At 43.3% G+C, this 11,888-nt stretch overlaps 1 protein-coding gene across 1 annotated transcript in view; it reads right to left on the bottom strand.

Annotated features, from left to right (window-relative positions):
• Positions 1-10,406, bottom strand: part of ANKRD29 (ankyrin repeat domain 29) — a 44,190-nt gene extending 33,784 nt beyond the window's left edge. The window contains exons 1-3 of the mRNA XM_074985824.1: positions 10,275-10,406; positions 4,373-4,483; positions 1,771-1,869 (exon numbers count right to left, since the gene is read on the bottom strand). Coding sequence (XP_074841925.1) covers positions 1,771-1,869; positions 4,373-4,483; positions 10,275-10,295 — 231 coding nt within the window. The 5' untranslated portion in view covers positions 10,296-10,406. The remainder of the gene's footprint in view (positions 1-1,770; positions 1,870-4,372; positions 4,484-10,274) is intronic.
• Between the last annotated feature and the right edge of the window lie 1,482 nt (positions 10,407-11,888).

Raw genomic sequence — 11,888 nt, 5'->3', positions numbered from 1 at the left:
CATGAAATCTCATAACGTATAAATTTGTTAGTCTCTAAAGCGCCACAGGACTGCTCTTTGTTTTTAAAACCTCTTTGTTGTTAATAAACTTATTTTACTCTTAAGCCAATGTGTTTAAATTGAAGGTCTGAATAACTACTCAAAATAACAAGATGACATATTGCTCCTTTAAAGGAATAACTGACTTAAAATACTTTGTGCTGTCCAGGAGGTAGCAGGGTGACATTGGATGCATATATCTGGGGAGAAATCTGGGACCGGGGAAATGTGTTGGGATAACACTGCTATATGTTCAAGGCTTGTGAGAGCCAGAGTGTAACTGGTGTGTGGCTGGCAGGCTGCAATAGCACACAGACACTTAGGGTGTGACTTGCATGCTGGAACGGTGTTTGTGAGGAATTCAGGTAAGAGCTACTTCAGCAAGGCATTGTAAGGCACCCAAGGTTGAAGGGCATTTAGTCTTGACCCACTTGTTCATTAGTCTGCATTGTATCCTGGCATGTCACACTTCTATAACACTTCGAAGCGCTACTGGACTGTTTTTTTGTTTTGATAGTATATAGACTAGCACGACTATCTCTCTGTTACTATTCAACTATAAGCTAGTGTGCCCTATACTTCTGGCACCACAGGAACCCTGTGTCTACAGGTGAATTTACCTTTTAGTGGTTGTAGTCTTTTCTGTTTCTTTATTTGCTGTCTGACCTGTTAACATGTCCCAAGCAATACGGAAAAGAATTCAGAAAAATCTTTTGTTCACTACATTTCCTGTCCTTTTTGTATTGCTTTGGCAGCTGCTTATACTTAAGTGCTTTGCTCAACAGGAGCCTTGTAGAAAGGCTACCAGTGATCACGATTAGAACAATTTTATACTGGTTAAATCAATTCCAGAAAACTTGCATCATCAGCTATTACACTGAGTGAAGCAGTAATTTACAGAGGTCAGCAGGAGATTTATGTCTTAGTTCCAGGTAACCGAGAGAGGTTAGAAATGTATATATTTATCATTACAGTGTAGAGAACAGTGCCAGTATTTTGAGCTATCACTGCATTCTGCAGTCAGCCAACATTACTGCAAACGCTTGTTAAATTACTCTTCTCTCGAGACCATTAGCCAACAGAGTAATTCTGCAGTGTGTCTAGACAGCCCTCAGATCAGAATGACTATAGATTTGACTACTCAAGGGATGTTCACAGAAGCCAAACATTGCCTTAAAGTTATAATTAATGTTCCACAAACTGGAGGCAACTCTATTCTGTCCTCACAAGGTAAGATGGGCTTGAGATGTGTGATAGACTCTATGGCTGCCTACTGAAATGAACAAATTACAAAGCACACTGGGACAGAATAATTTCTGAAGTAACTCTGCCAATGCCATTTAAATGGCCAATCTCTATAATTTAATGGTAAATAATTTCTCCTTATTAATCACTTTCTGAAATTACTGGAATACTGAATATAATGACCAATACAGTACATGTCTGATGTCAGTAGGGTTACAGTGGGGATGAAACTGGTCCAAATAAACGGAGTGCATTAGAAACTCTTGATGGAATATTTATAAGAGTAGATCCTGTATCTTATTTTTCAATTTAAACTTCCAGAAATCTGAATTCTAAGGAGAACCTATGGAACAGACACACTGTTTACATTTATACCACATAAAAGCTAATGAATAAGCAATGGTATCACTCTTCTATGGATTCTATAAGTCCAATCAGTAACAGTCACTTTTGTAATCCCTTTATAAAATGCAGAACTTTTCCTACCTCTCTCTGCAGATTGATATCTGCTCCTTGTAACACCAATTCCCGTACACAGTCTATGTGGCCATAGTGAGAAGCTACCATCAGAGCTGTTGTGCCAAGCTGGGCATAAGGAAAAACAAATCAGCAATTTAGATGGTTACCTCTAATCATGAACCAGACTGGACTAAAACAGCCAGCAACTTTTCATCATAACTGGGGGACATCTATGATAACTGAAATAACTTCCCCCCAAATTGTTCTCCCTTTTCATTCCTTTACATATAATTGTGGGATAACAACTTTTTAAAATAGATTTTAAAATTTGTCATTGAAAATACTGTGAAAAGTAAAGAATCAAATAAATTAGTTATAGCAACACATGTTCACATACTTGCCTTCAGTGCTAAGGCCCAAATCTGCAAAAAGCTGCACCATTGCAAGACCAGAGCTAAACAGTGTAGCCCAAACAGTGTATAAATACTATGCAATGGTCTCATACTATGGGTCCTGTTAATAAACACCAATCAGTAATATCCTTTGCTTACACTCGATTTTGTCAGGGAATCTCGAAGAGCTTTGTAAAGAGAGCTTGACACTGTTACCCTATACTTCCATAGGGGAGGAACCTGAGACACAGAAGTGAATGATACTGCTGTGTGTCCCACAATGAGGTCAGACACAAAGGCTTTGTCTACACTACAGTGGCCATGTCGCTAAAAGCCAGGCAGCGTAAACTCTGTTGGCACTTTTGCCAACAAAATACTTCCATTCCCTATAAGCAGGCTTTACTAGTGGATAGGAGAGTGCTCCTGCAGGCAAGGAGCAATTTACCCTGCAACTTGCTATGGCAAAACATTTTTGTCGGGGAGGAGGGTGGGGACACGGCGGAGGGATGCACCTGTGAATGACAAAAATATTGTCATTCACTTTGCAGTGAAGACAAAGTCAAAGTCAGGAATAGGACCTCTGATGCCTCGTTCCTGTTTTAACCACCAGATCACACTGTCTCGAATGCCATGGTGCTTGAAATGATATCAAATATACTTCCATATCCAGAAATCTGCTTTGCGGATAGAATTCAGCCATGTGTAAATGACACCCACACATGCTCAGTGCATCAGTTAAATCCAGTTTAAGCCTTGTGGAGGGGTGTGTGCGTTATGCAGAGACTATTTGCATAGGGATGCATAGGGAAATTTGCCCCCACCTCTGAAAAACATATGCACTGATTGTGTTTGCATCTGCGTGACTTTCCTAGTGAAAGAGCATGTAGCCTACATCACATTAAAATACTTTAGTCTAGAAAACTTGTAGTTCTGTTAGCTTAAACAAGGGCCTAACTGAGCTAGCAAGGCACAGTCTTACTGTGCTTCACATAAACCTTAATCAAAGTTAAGCACCACTCTGATAAAAAAATAGGTAACCAATAATTGTTCTGATTTCTTTACACTCCACCTGTTTCCCGTTTGATTCTCATCCTGATCTCAGCTCCTTCCCCTATGCAAAATTCTAGCTGGGAATGGCATGCACTAGAATGATCCTTAAAGTACAACATGGGATATTCTGAGAGGCAAAAAGGCACCAGGGTTCCCAACTTTCACTTAAAATCAATGACCTTTAAGTACCATACTCCCTTCTATGCCTTTGAAAACCTTCCCTTAAGCTATTTTCAAAGTGAGAGAATGGCAAGGTTTCTGTTCTGGACCAGAAGTGGCACTAAGAGCATCCAATAGAGCAGTGTCTCTCAACAGCTCACATTTTTAGCAAAGCATAAAGTAAACTAGTTCTATTTGAGATAGTGTCTAAACCCAGTTTTCCCCTGCCTTTCAGGAAAGCCAAGTACAACCCACTTCTTGTACATATATTCTACACAGAGGTAACAGGACACAGGCCCATCTCTAATGTCATACCTAATTTCCACTTATGACAATAGAAATTATGAGCATTCGTAGAGAAAAGAATCACCTTGCAAATACGTAGGTAACTAGGTTTATCTTCACTGGGAAATCTTATTGAGCCTGACTCTTGATTGCCCTGCACCTTATGACTCATTTACATTAGTGCAAAGGAAATGGAAGAAAGAGTAAAAAAGCTAACATTTTGACTTGGCAGCATTTTGCCTCCACTTTGCTATGATGAAATGCATACACATGGTGCAAAACAATGAAGAAATAAGAATTAAACACTCTTAATTAAACCTGATCGTGAGGGGTTGAGTTAGCTGCCAAGAGGCTTACCAGCAATCACCAGTCAGTCACGGCTAGTCTCAGGTCAGCTAAGTCAGCTCCTCACAGTTATTATATATAACCACAAAAATATTTCCCTGTGATGAGAAGTGCTTCCTGCTAGGTTCTGCTTTTTGACTTTCAAACTCGTAATTAAAAGATAGGTTTTTGGTTGTTTACAAATGTCTAAATCCCGTGCAAAACCTGCCACTGAAATAATTCATCGTGTCGTGACAACTCAACTTTGAAACTTGCTTTCATGGCAGCTAGAGGTTTTAAAACCTTGCTCAATCAACATAAGACACTCAAATGACTGCATTAAAATCACTGCTGCCATAGAGGGCTATGGAAAGTGATGTCAAGCATGTGTTCCTGGCATGCACATATTGAGGGCCTACACTGTCTCTGCAGTCCACGTCTATTCGCCCACTGTTCAACAACAGCCGAAGAAGAGGCAGGTTTCCATTCTTTGCAGCCCAGAATGCAGCATTTGCGAGTGGTGTTTCCCTCTGTTAAGACAAAAAGGATTGAAATATGTTTTGGAACGAGTACAAATATCACATACTCTCAGTTCAACCAGTGTGTCATTCTTTTATAACCAGTTTTGGGCAAGAGAGTTAATTTGCTTTATGACTTCCATCAACGACCCATCTTGTTTCAAACCTCTCCCATGTCAATACTGACTGAATGTCCTTATTATACTTTGATGACTCTTGGTGGCCTAAGTAATGTGAGTTGGTGATCTCAGTCCATCTCCCAGTGAAAAGGAGTCCACCTCATAAAAGTATTACAAATAATGACAAGTGGTATCCACACTGTCCGTCTCAGCAGAAAAGCCACACACCAGATTACTGCGAAGACCCAAACATACAGGTCAAATGTCCCATTGTGGGACTTTCTGGTTTCCAATGTCCTGGCCACCTCCTTCCCTGCTCTCTGTAAGTCCCAAGATGCGAAACATGCTGTTCATGCAACATCCATAGTACTGCATTGGTTGGCTCCCCTTAATTAGCACTCTGCTGTCAACTGTGGACACGACAAATGGTATGGAGCAGAACAACTTAGCGGTATGGGAGCTGCATGAGAAATGCCACCATTCGACAGAGGAGAGAGAAGAGAGTAGCTAGACAGGTGAGGGGGAAAGAACAGCGACACAGGAAGGGGAAAAGAGGGAGAAGAAACTACAGTGGATAGAAAGGGAAGGTAAAAAGAAGGGGATAAAGAGAGGGGTGTGAAAAAGGCAAAGTAGAGAGGAAGTGTTATCATAGGAAAGGGAGGAAAAAAGAGAACCAAAGCAAAAAAAGTGATGTCAATATATTGAAATACATCAAATTAGCATATCCCACATTTTAGTGGTTTCCATGCCCTCCCCTCCCCGGCATAGATCATCCCTGCAGGAGCATGGCTTCCACCTCAAGCAGGATCTCTACTTGGGTACAGCTTTTGCCTGGTTCAAGCTCTCGGGAACTCCTTTGCTTCCGGAATCTTCCTTTAACTGAGGTATATAGCCTTTTAGCAAGACCATGTTATTCCCTGCCTAATTAAGTGCCTCTAAATTACCCAGAGCCATGGTGTCCAACACACTAGCCACTAGCCATACGTGGCTATTTGTCCAGTTGAGTGTGGCTAGTTGGCTTGAACAATAAATATATTTTTAGAATAATGTGGCTAGTTCACTACAGCAGTAGCCACTACTGCTTCAGAACTGACTGGACACCACTGACTTTGAGAGATAAAGTGGGTGAGGTATTTTCTTTTGTTGGACTTCCTGGGTGTGAGAGAGACAAGCTTTTACACCACCTCCTTCTTCAGCTTCTCCCTCTCTCCAACAGAGCTTGATCCAATAAAATATATTACCTCACCCACCTGGGACTGACATGGCTACAGCTACACTGCATCTGCTTTACTCTGTGGGTTAACTATTCCCAGGAAAGCCTGAGTTGCCTCCTCTCAATCTTGTGGAATCCGTCAGAGGTAGGCTGAGCTCCTGACCTCTTCCAGGGGCCTGCTGTGGACTTGAGTGAGAGAAGCAACATGGTCATTGAGTCAGAAGGCCCTGCACTTGCTCTGCAGTTTCAGACAGAGGTGCTGCAGTGAGTGGAAAGTGAGCGGATCAGAATGAACCAGCACAGATACAGGAGTGAAAAAGGAGGAAGGAGTAAGAATGGAGAAGGTAGATCAACTGGACAAACAGGACAATCTGCCGGCCCGGGGAAAGAGTCTCCCAAGAGAGAAGGGAGGATTACTAAAAAATCACAGACTAAAAAAAGTCAAGGAACCTGGACCTAACACAGGCAATGCTAATGATTGGGCTTTCTGGGACCGTGGGACAGCTGCAGAGGTCACTGAGGTCTGAACGCAGCAGCAGGTGAACAAGGAACTACCTGTGCTTTCTTAGGAGTTAAGGCTCCTAGCGCTGAAAAGGACAATGATAATGAAGTGGTTGCAATTAGACACGTCATTTGCCACTACTCAGTGAGGTGCTATGGGTTCTTACACAGAGACCTTGAAGTGATGGAGAGGAAGGGATGTTGGTCAACAGATAGGGCAGGAGAACAGGTTTGGGGAGTGGAATGGACTCAGAGCGTCGAAAGGGAGGTGGGAGTACAGGGACCACTAACTGGAGTTGGGCAAAGGAGCATATGGTCCATTTGAGATACACTTTCCTAACAACACCAGTACCAGGAAGAGATCTCAATACAGAAACTTGTACTGTAAGACATAGATTTGTGCCTTCGGGCCTCCCAGAGGCGATATTGTTGGCAGGGTTGACAGAGGTTGACTTCTGCTTTTGTAACAACTCTCTGATGAGGAATTTTTAGGTGCCCTATGGAATGACATGAGAATAGCATGTGGTGGCTGTTTCTTTAACCGCTCCAGAAATAAAAAAGTAATAATTTTTTTAAAGAAACAATACAGTTCCTTTTAATTTGGTTGAGTATTGGTTAAGGTGGGAAACAAAGATAGATAGCAAGGGGAGTCAGATGTCGGGGTAAGAGTGATAGTCTCAACAACGGGGAACGTATCAAATGCCTTCATTTCAGGGTTAAGAATCCATTAAAAGGAAAGTAGCTACTGCTAGAGTAACAGCAAAGACCAACTGGCACCAGGTTTTTGCCTATAAAAAGGAGAGGAAGGAGGTTTGGGATATGCTGGGACTGAGAAATGTAAAAAGATGGTATATAAGAGACCATCAGGAGATGCTGGAGGTGACCCAGGTTTACTATGATAAGTTATCTGGGGGAGAAGAGTAATAACAACCGACATCAGTGCAGAGGGATAGGAAAGTGCAGACAGCATTCTTGAACAGGCAGAAGATTTTTGCACCCTTATTCAGTGTCAGGAAGTTTCAGCAGAGACAGCCTGATGAGTGAATTTTATCATACAGTCCCAATGGTTTTTGCTCAGGTGTTAACAGTTGTGTTCTATCAGGTGCTGGGTAGAAGGAAGTTGAAGAGTCCATTGAATGAGGATTTTTTGGTCCTTTTGACCCCCAAATAAATCCAACTTACTCTGTGTAAACACTTAACTGTTCTAACCCACTAAGAAACTTGTTACACTGCAAATTATTACACTAAACAATTGTTCTAAACATCTCTTTCACAAGCCAAGCTGCCTCCCAGCATGGGCCCAATCTTTCTTATGTTCAGTCTTAAATGTTTCCAGAAGGCATTTTAGGTGAAAAGGAGGAGGTGGTCTGCAGGCATCTGGCAACTACCCCTATTGTTTGATTCTCCCCTCTTATATTCCTTTTGCCTAAGGCAGGAAATTTTTGTGCTCAATTCAAACTTTTCTCACCTTGAGTGGAAAAAGACCAGATCCAAAATGGGTTTCAGCATCAGGGGGCCGGGCCACATGGCTTTCTAGGAGCAATCACAGTGTGGGCTTATGGGAAAAAGAAGACTATTCATGGGGTCATTGATTTGGTCTCTGAGCCCCCATTTGCACATGTAGAATGTAAACAGTTCCACATTTAATATTTCTAACTTTGCATACAAGAATGGTACACAAACAAAAATAGGATAGTCAGAGTCAGCAAGTTCTAACTAAAATTGATATGGTACATGACTTGAGAGAGTCCTCTGGGGATTTTTTGGTGCTGATGTATCAGAAAGGGAGGGGAAGAGCCTTCATCTCACCAGTGTATTGCTATGTATTTTCCTCTGGAAGGCAAGGTGTGAGGTGGTGTTTCAGAAGTACCCTGCCCCCCCAACAGCCGTACCGCTAGCCTCAGGCTCTGGCAGCAGCCTGCCCAAAGCTCTGCTCCCCAGTCCAGCTCTGGTTCTGCTTCCAGCCACAGACCTGCCCCCAGCTGTGGCCCCAGCCTGGCTGCAACTCCGAGCCCAACCTCAACCTCTGGCTTCCAGTTTAGCAAAAACTCCAGCTCCATCCTCAGCTTCAGCTGTGGCCTTGTTCCCAGCCCCAGTTCCCGATCAGTTGGGAGAAGGGTGTGGATAGGGGTAAGTTGGGGACATGAGGTAAAAAGTTTGGGGACCGTTGGCCTAGGGTATCAACAATGGAACACTCAGATGAGAAACAGCGTTCACTATTTTGTGTCCTAAATTGAATGGAACGCACAGAGATGATTCAAGCAGTCTGGCCCGAGTACAAGGCATTAATCCTCTAGAAATACCTAGTACGTACCAACTGGAATTATACCACCAAGTTTAAAACAGAGATCTATACAGAAGAAGTATAATGGAAACAAAGTGGAGGGAGGTAAAATGATGAGAATTTTTGAGAACAATGAAAAACTGAAGGAACATGACCATGGAATTTTCAAGGGCGAGAATAAGGGTGAACAGCATTTTGAGAAGGATTATTCTCTCCAGGGTAGGAACTGTGTTTGGAACCCAGCACATTTCAGACACTACCACTATTTTAATAAGACAGTGGAAATGCAGTACAGAAGGGCAGGCGCTGCTGTTAGTGGAGAGAGTAGGAGACAAGGGAGCAAAGAAAGGGATTTACAGGAAAGAGAGCAAATGACAATAAACAATCAATCAAAGCAATGAACTGCTGCTGAGTTGGCAATCAATAGATGGAGAGTAGTTAAATTATATGAAGACTGCATAATGGGCCAAAGGCTATATCTCAAAAGTTAATGGTTCCTAGTATATCTATAAATTGCTTCTTGCTCCTTATTAATCTCCTTTTTGGATCTATGATTTTCTTGGATGAGATCAGGGATAAGGACAGAACTTTTGGTATTTCCACATGCATGTTCCCACTGGGATGACTTGTAAACAAGGGCTACTCAGGTTTTTAAATATAAGCAGTCCACTGGTATATGAAAACCCATTTAAAACATAATTTTTTAACGTTGTTCACAAAAGTGAAACTTAGTATAAACAGAAAATGAGTCTAACCAGTCTACTCTCACTAACTGACTGAAATGCAGATTGCGAACAAATGGTAGAGCTGGGAAAACGTAAAATAATTTTTTAAAATTATCTGTTTTAAAATTCAGTGACAGGTATGGTTTTAAGATTATATGTAATAGATACACGATATACATATGTGTATATTCTGGCTTCCGTAGAGCTAACACACAGACTAATTTAGCTCTATAATTTATATATAAATATTGTGCTAATACATTTAATTTTTAAACAAAATATACAGTTACAATCACAATCTTACTTAATAAGATTTATGTATCCCAAAACCTACTTTTTGCTTCTCTCCAGGGCAAACAATCCCAGTTTTATTTCAAACAAGCAGAACTACAGAGAGTTTCACAAACAGATGGGCTTTTGTGACAAAGTATAAAACGAGTAAAGAGAGAGAATGTAAAACGGACCTAGAATCTTACAGAGCCATAGGTGGGAACCTCTGAAGTTAGTTTCTGCACCATGCCCCTTTCCTTGAGCTAAATACAGCTGTCCTCCACACGCCCACTGCTCTCTCTCACCATCCACCCCCATTATGTTCAGCAGTCCCCCTATATTAAATTTAACCTCACAGTGACTCACCAAGATCCACACAGATTTACACGTTGCCCACTACCCTCCTCCCTGCTTCACAGCCAGGAAGCGCAGCGTCTTGTGGCATGTAAACAATTGCAGCTGTGCCCATACCCCCGCCCCCCAGACCATCGGCTGCAGGGAAGGTGGTGGGGAGGAAAGATTCATGGCAGAAGGAAACAAGCGCCGAGGCTGCATGCAGAGGAGCAGCGGCAGACCCCCGCGGCAGCCCCATCAGCCAGGCCTGCTGAAGCCAAGAATCGGCAGTGCTAATGGGACACGGCAGCAGCGGGAGGGCTCTGCCTGGCTCGGCACTGCAGCGAGCAAAGCTTACCTTGAAGGACATCTTGCACATCACAGCAGCGGCGCATTCCGAGCGAGCCCGGCGGACGGGCAGGGCCGGCTTTCCCCTCCAGCACTTCCTAGTCTGTCACCCACTTGGCGGGGAGGCGATCGCTGGCTCTGCAGAGGCACTGGAGCACAGCGTCTGCAGGGGCTGCACGCAGCCTGGCGCCTCAGACAGCAGCTCCTCGCAGAGGCCGTCCCTCTCGGCACCGTCCGCTCCTGCAGGAATCCCTGTACATGACACGCCGTGTACCCTCATGGCCGCGGGGAACAGGTCCCGTGCACCCACACACAGATGCGTCATGCAAATCCGTGTGCCTCACGTTGGGCACTTTCCGAAGGATACAGAGGCCTCCTCCTTGGTTCATACTTCCCCGTCAAGGTACAGAGGCTTCCCCCGAGTGGGGGTAATACAGTTGTCAAATGTGCACACCCAGGCGTCCTACAAAATCACATGTTTAATAACATACACTTCCCAAAGAGTACCAGAGAGGTAGCCGTGTTAGTCTGTATACTCGAGAACAACAGGAAGTCCGGTGGCACCTCACAGACTAACAGATATTTTGGAGCATAAGCTTTCGTGGGCAAAGACCACCCCCACTCATGCATCTGAGGAAGCAGGTTTTTGCCCACGAAAGCTTATGCTCCAAAATATCTGTTAGTCTGTGAGGTGCCATAGGACTTTTGTTCACTTCCCAAATAGGAATGTGTGCCTGACAGACACTATCAAGATACACCAGCCAGAGGCAGATATATGCATTGTTCGAACCCCAGATCGTGGAACTACTACTACTACCCTTGTACTCTGCCTGGAGCATAGGTCATGGGCAAGTCTCCACTTCAATCTGCCTTGAGACAAAACTGCCAGCTGGCTCCAGGAGTTCCCCAGTTGCTGTCCTTCAGCCTCAGTAGATCTTCTCCACGTTGTCCGAGGTCTTCCTCTTTTGCGTTTTCTTTGTGAGTTCCATATGAGAGCTTGACGGGCTATGCTGGATGATGGTTTTCTGAGAGTTTGGCCTAGCCATCCCCAATTTCTTCTCGATTTCAGTATCAATTGGTTCTTGTTCTGCTCTGTTCCAAAGCTCCTCATCTGTGATGAGGTCTTGCCATTTGATGTGAAGGGTGTACCTCAGGCATCTGTTTATGAATGTCTGTAGCTTGTGATTTGAAGACATTTTAGTACGCCAGGTCTCGCATCCACACAAGAGCACACTCTTCACGGTTGTGCTGAAGAGCCGCAGTGTCGTCTTCAAAGATACTATTTGTGAACGCCATATGGGACAGAAAGTCTTGAATACAGCTGTTGCTTTCCCTATCCTGGCATTGATATCCTTGTCTGTTCCTCCATCTCTGACCATAATACTCCCCAAGTAGCTGAACTGCTCCATATCTTCCAGGTCATTCCCTTCCAGTGTGATGGTGTTATCACTGACTGGTTGATCCTAATTGTCTTGGTCTTTCCCTTGTTAATGCTCAGTCCAATCATTGAGGCCGTTTCGCCTAGTGTTAATTACACCTTCCTTCCAAAGGCAGAGTTTTGGTATCAAGTGGATGATCAATAAGATCAAAGGTAAAATTAAATATGGGATTTTTTATAATGCTA

Source organism: Carettochelys insculpta, chromosome 2 (assembly GCF_033958435.1).
Source record: "Carettochelys insculpta isolate YL-2023 chromosome 2, ASM3395843v1, whole genome shotgun sequence".
Taxonomy (NCBI): Eukaryota; Metazoa; Chordata; order Testudines; family Carettochelyidae; genus Carettochelys; species Carettochelys insculpta.
Note: the sequence above shows the minus strand (reverse complement) of the source record. Positions and strands in the feature narration are given on the sequence as shown.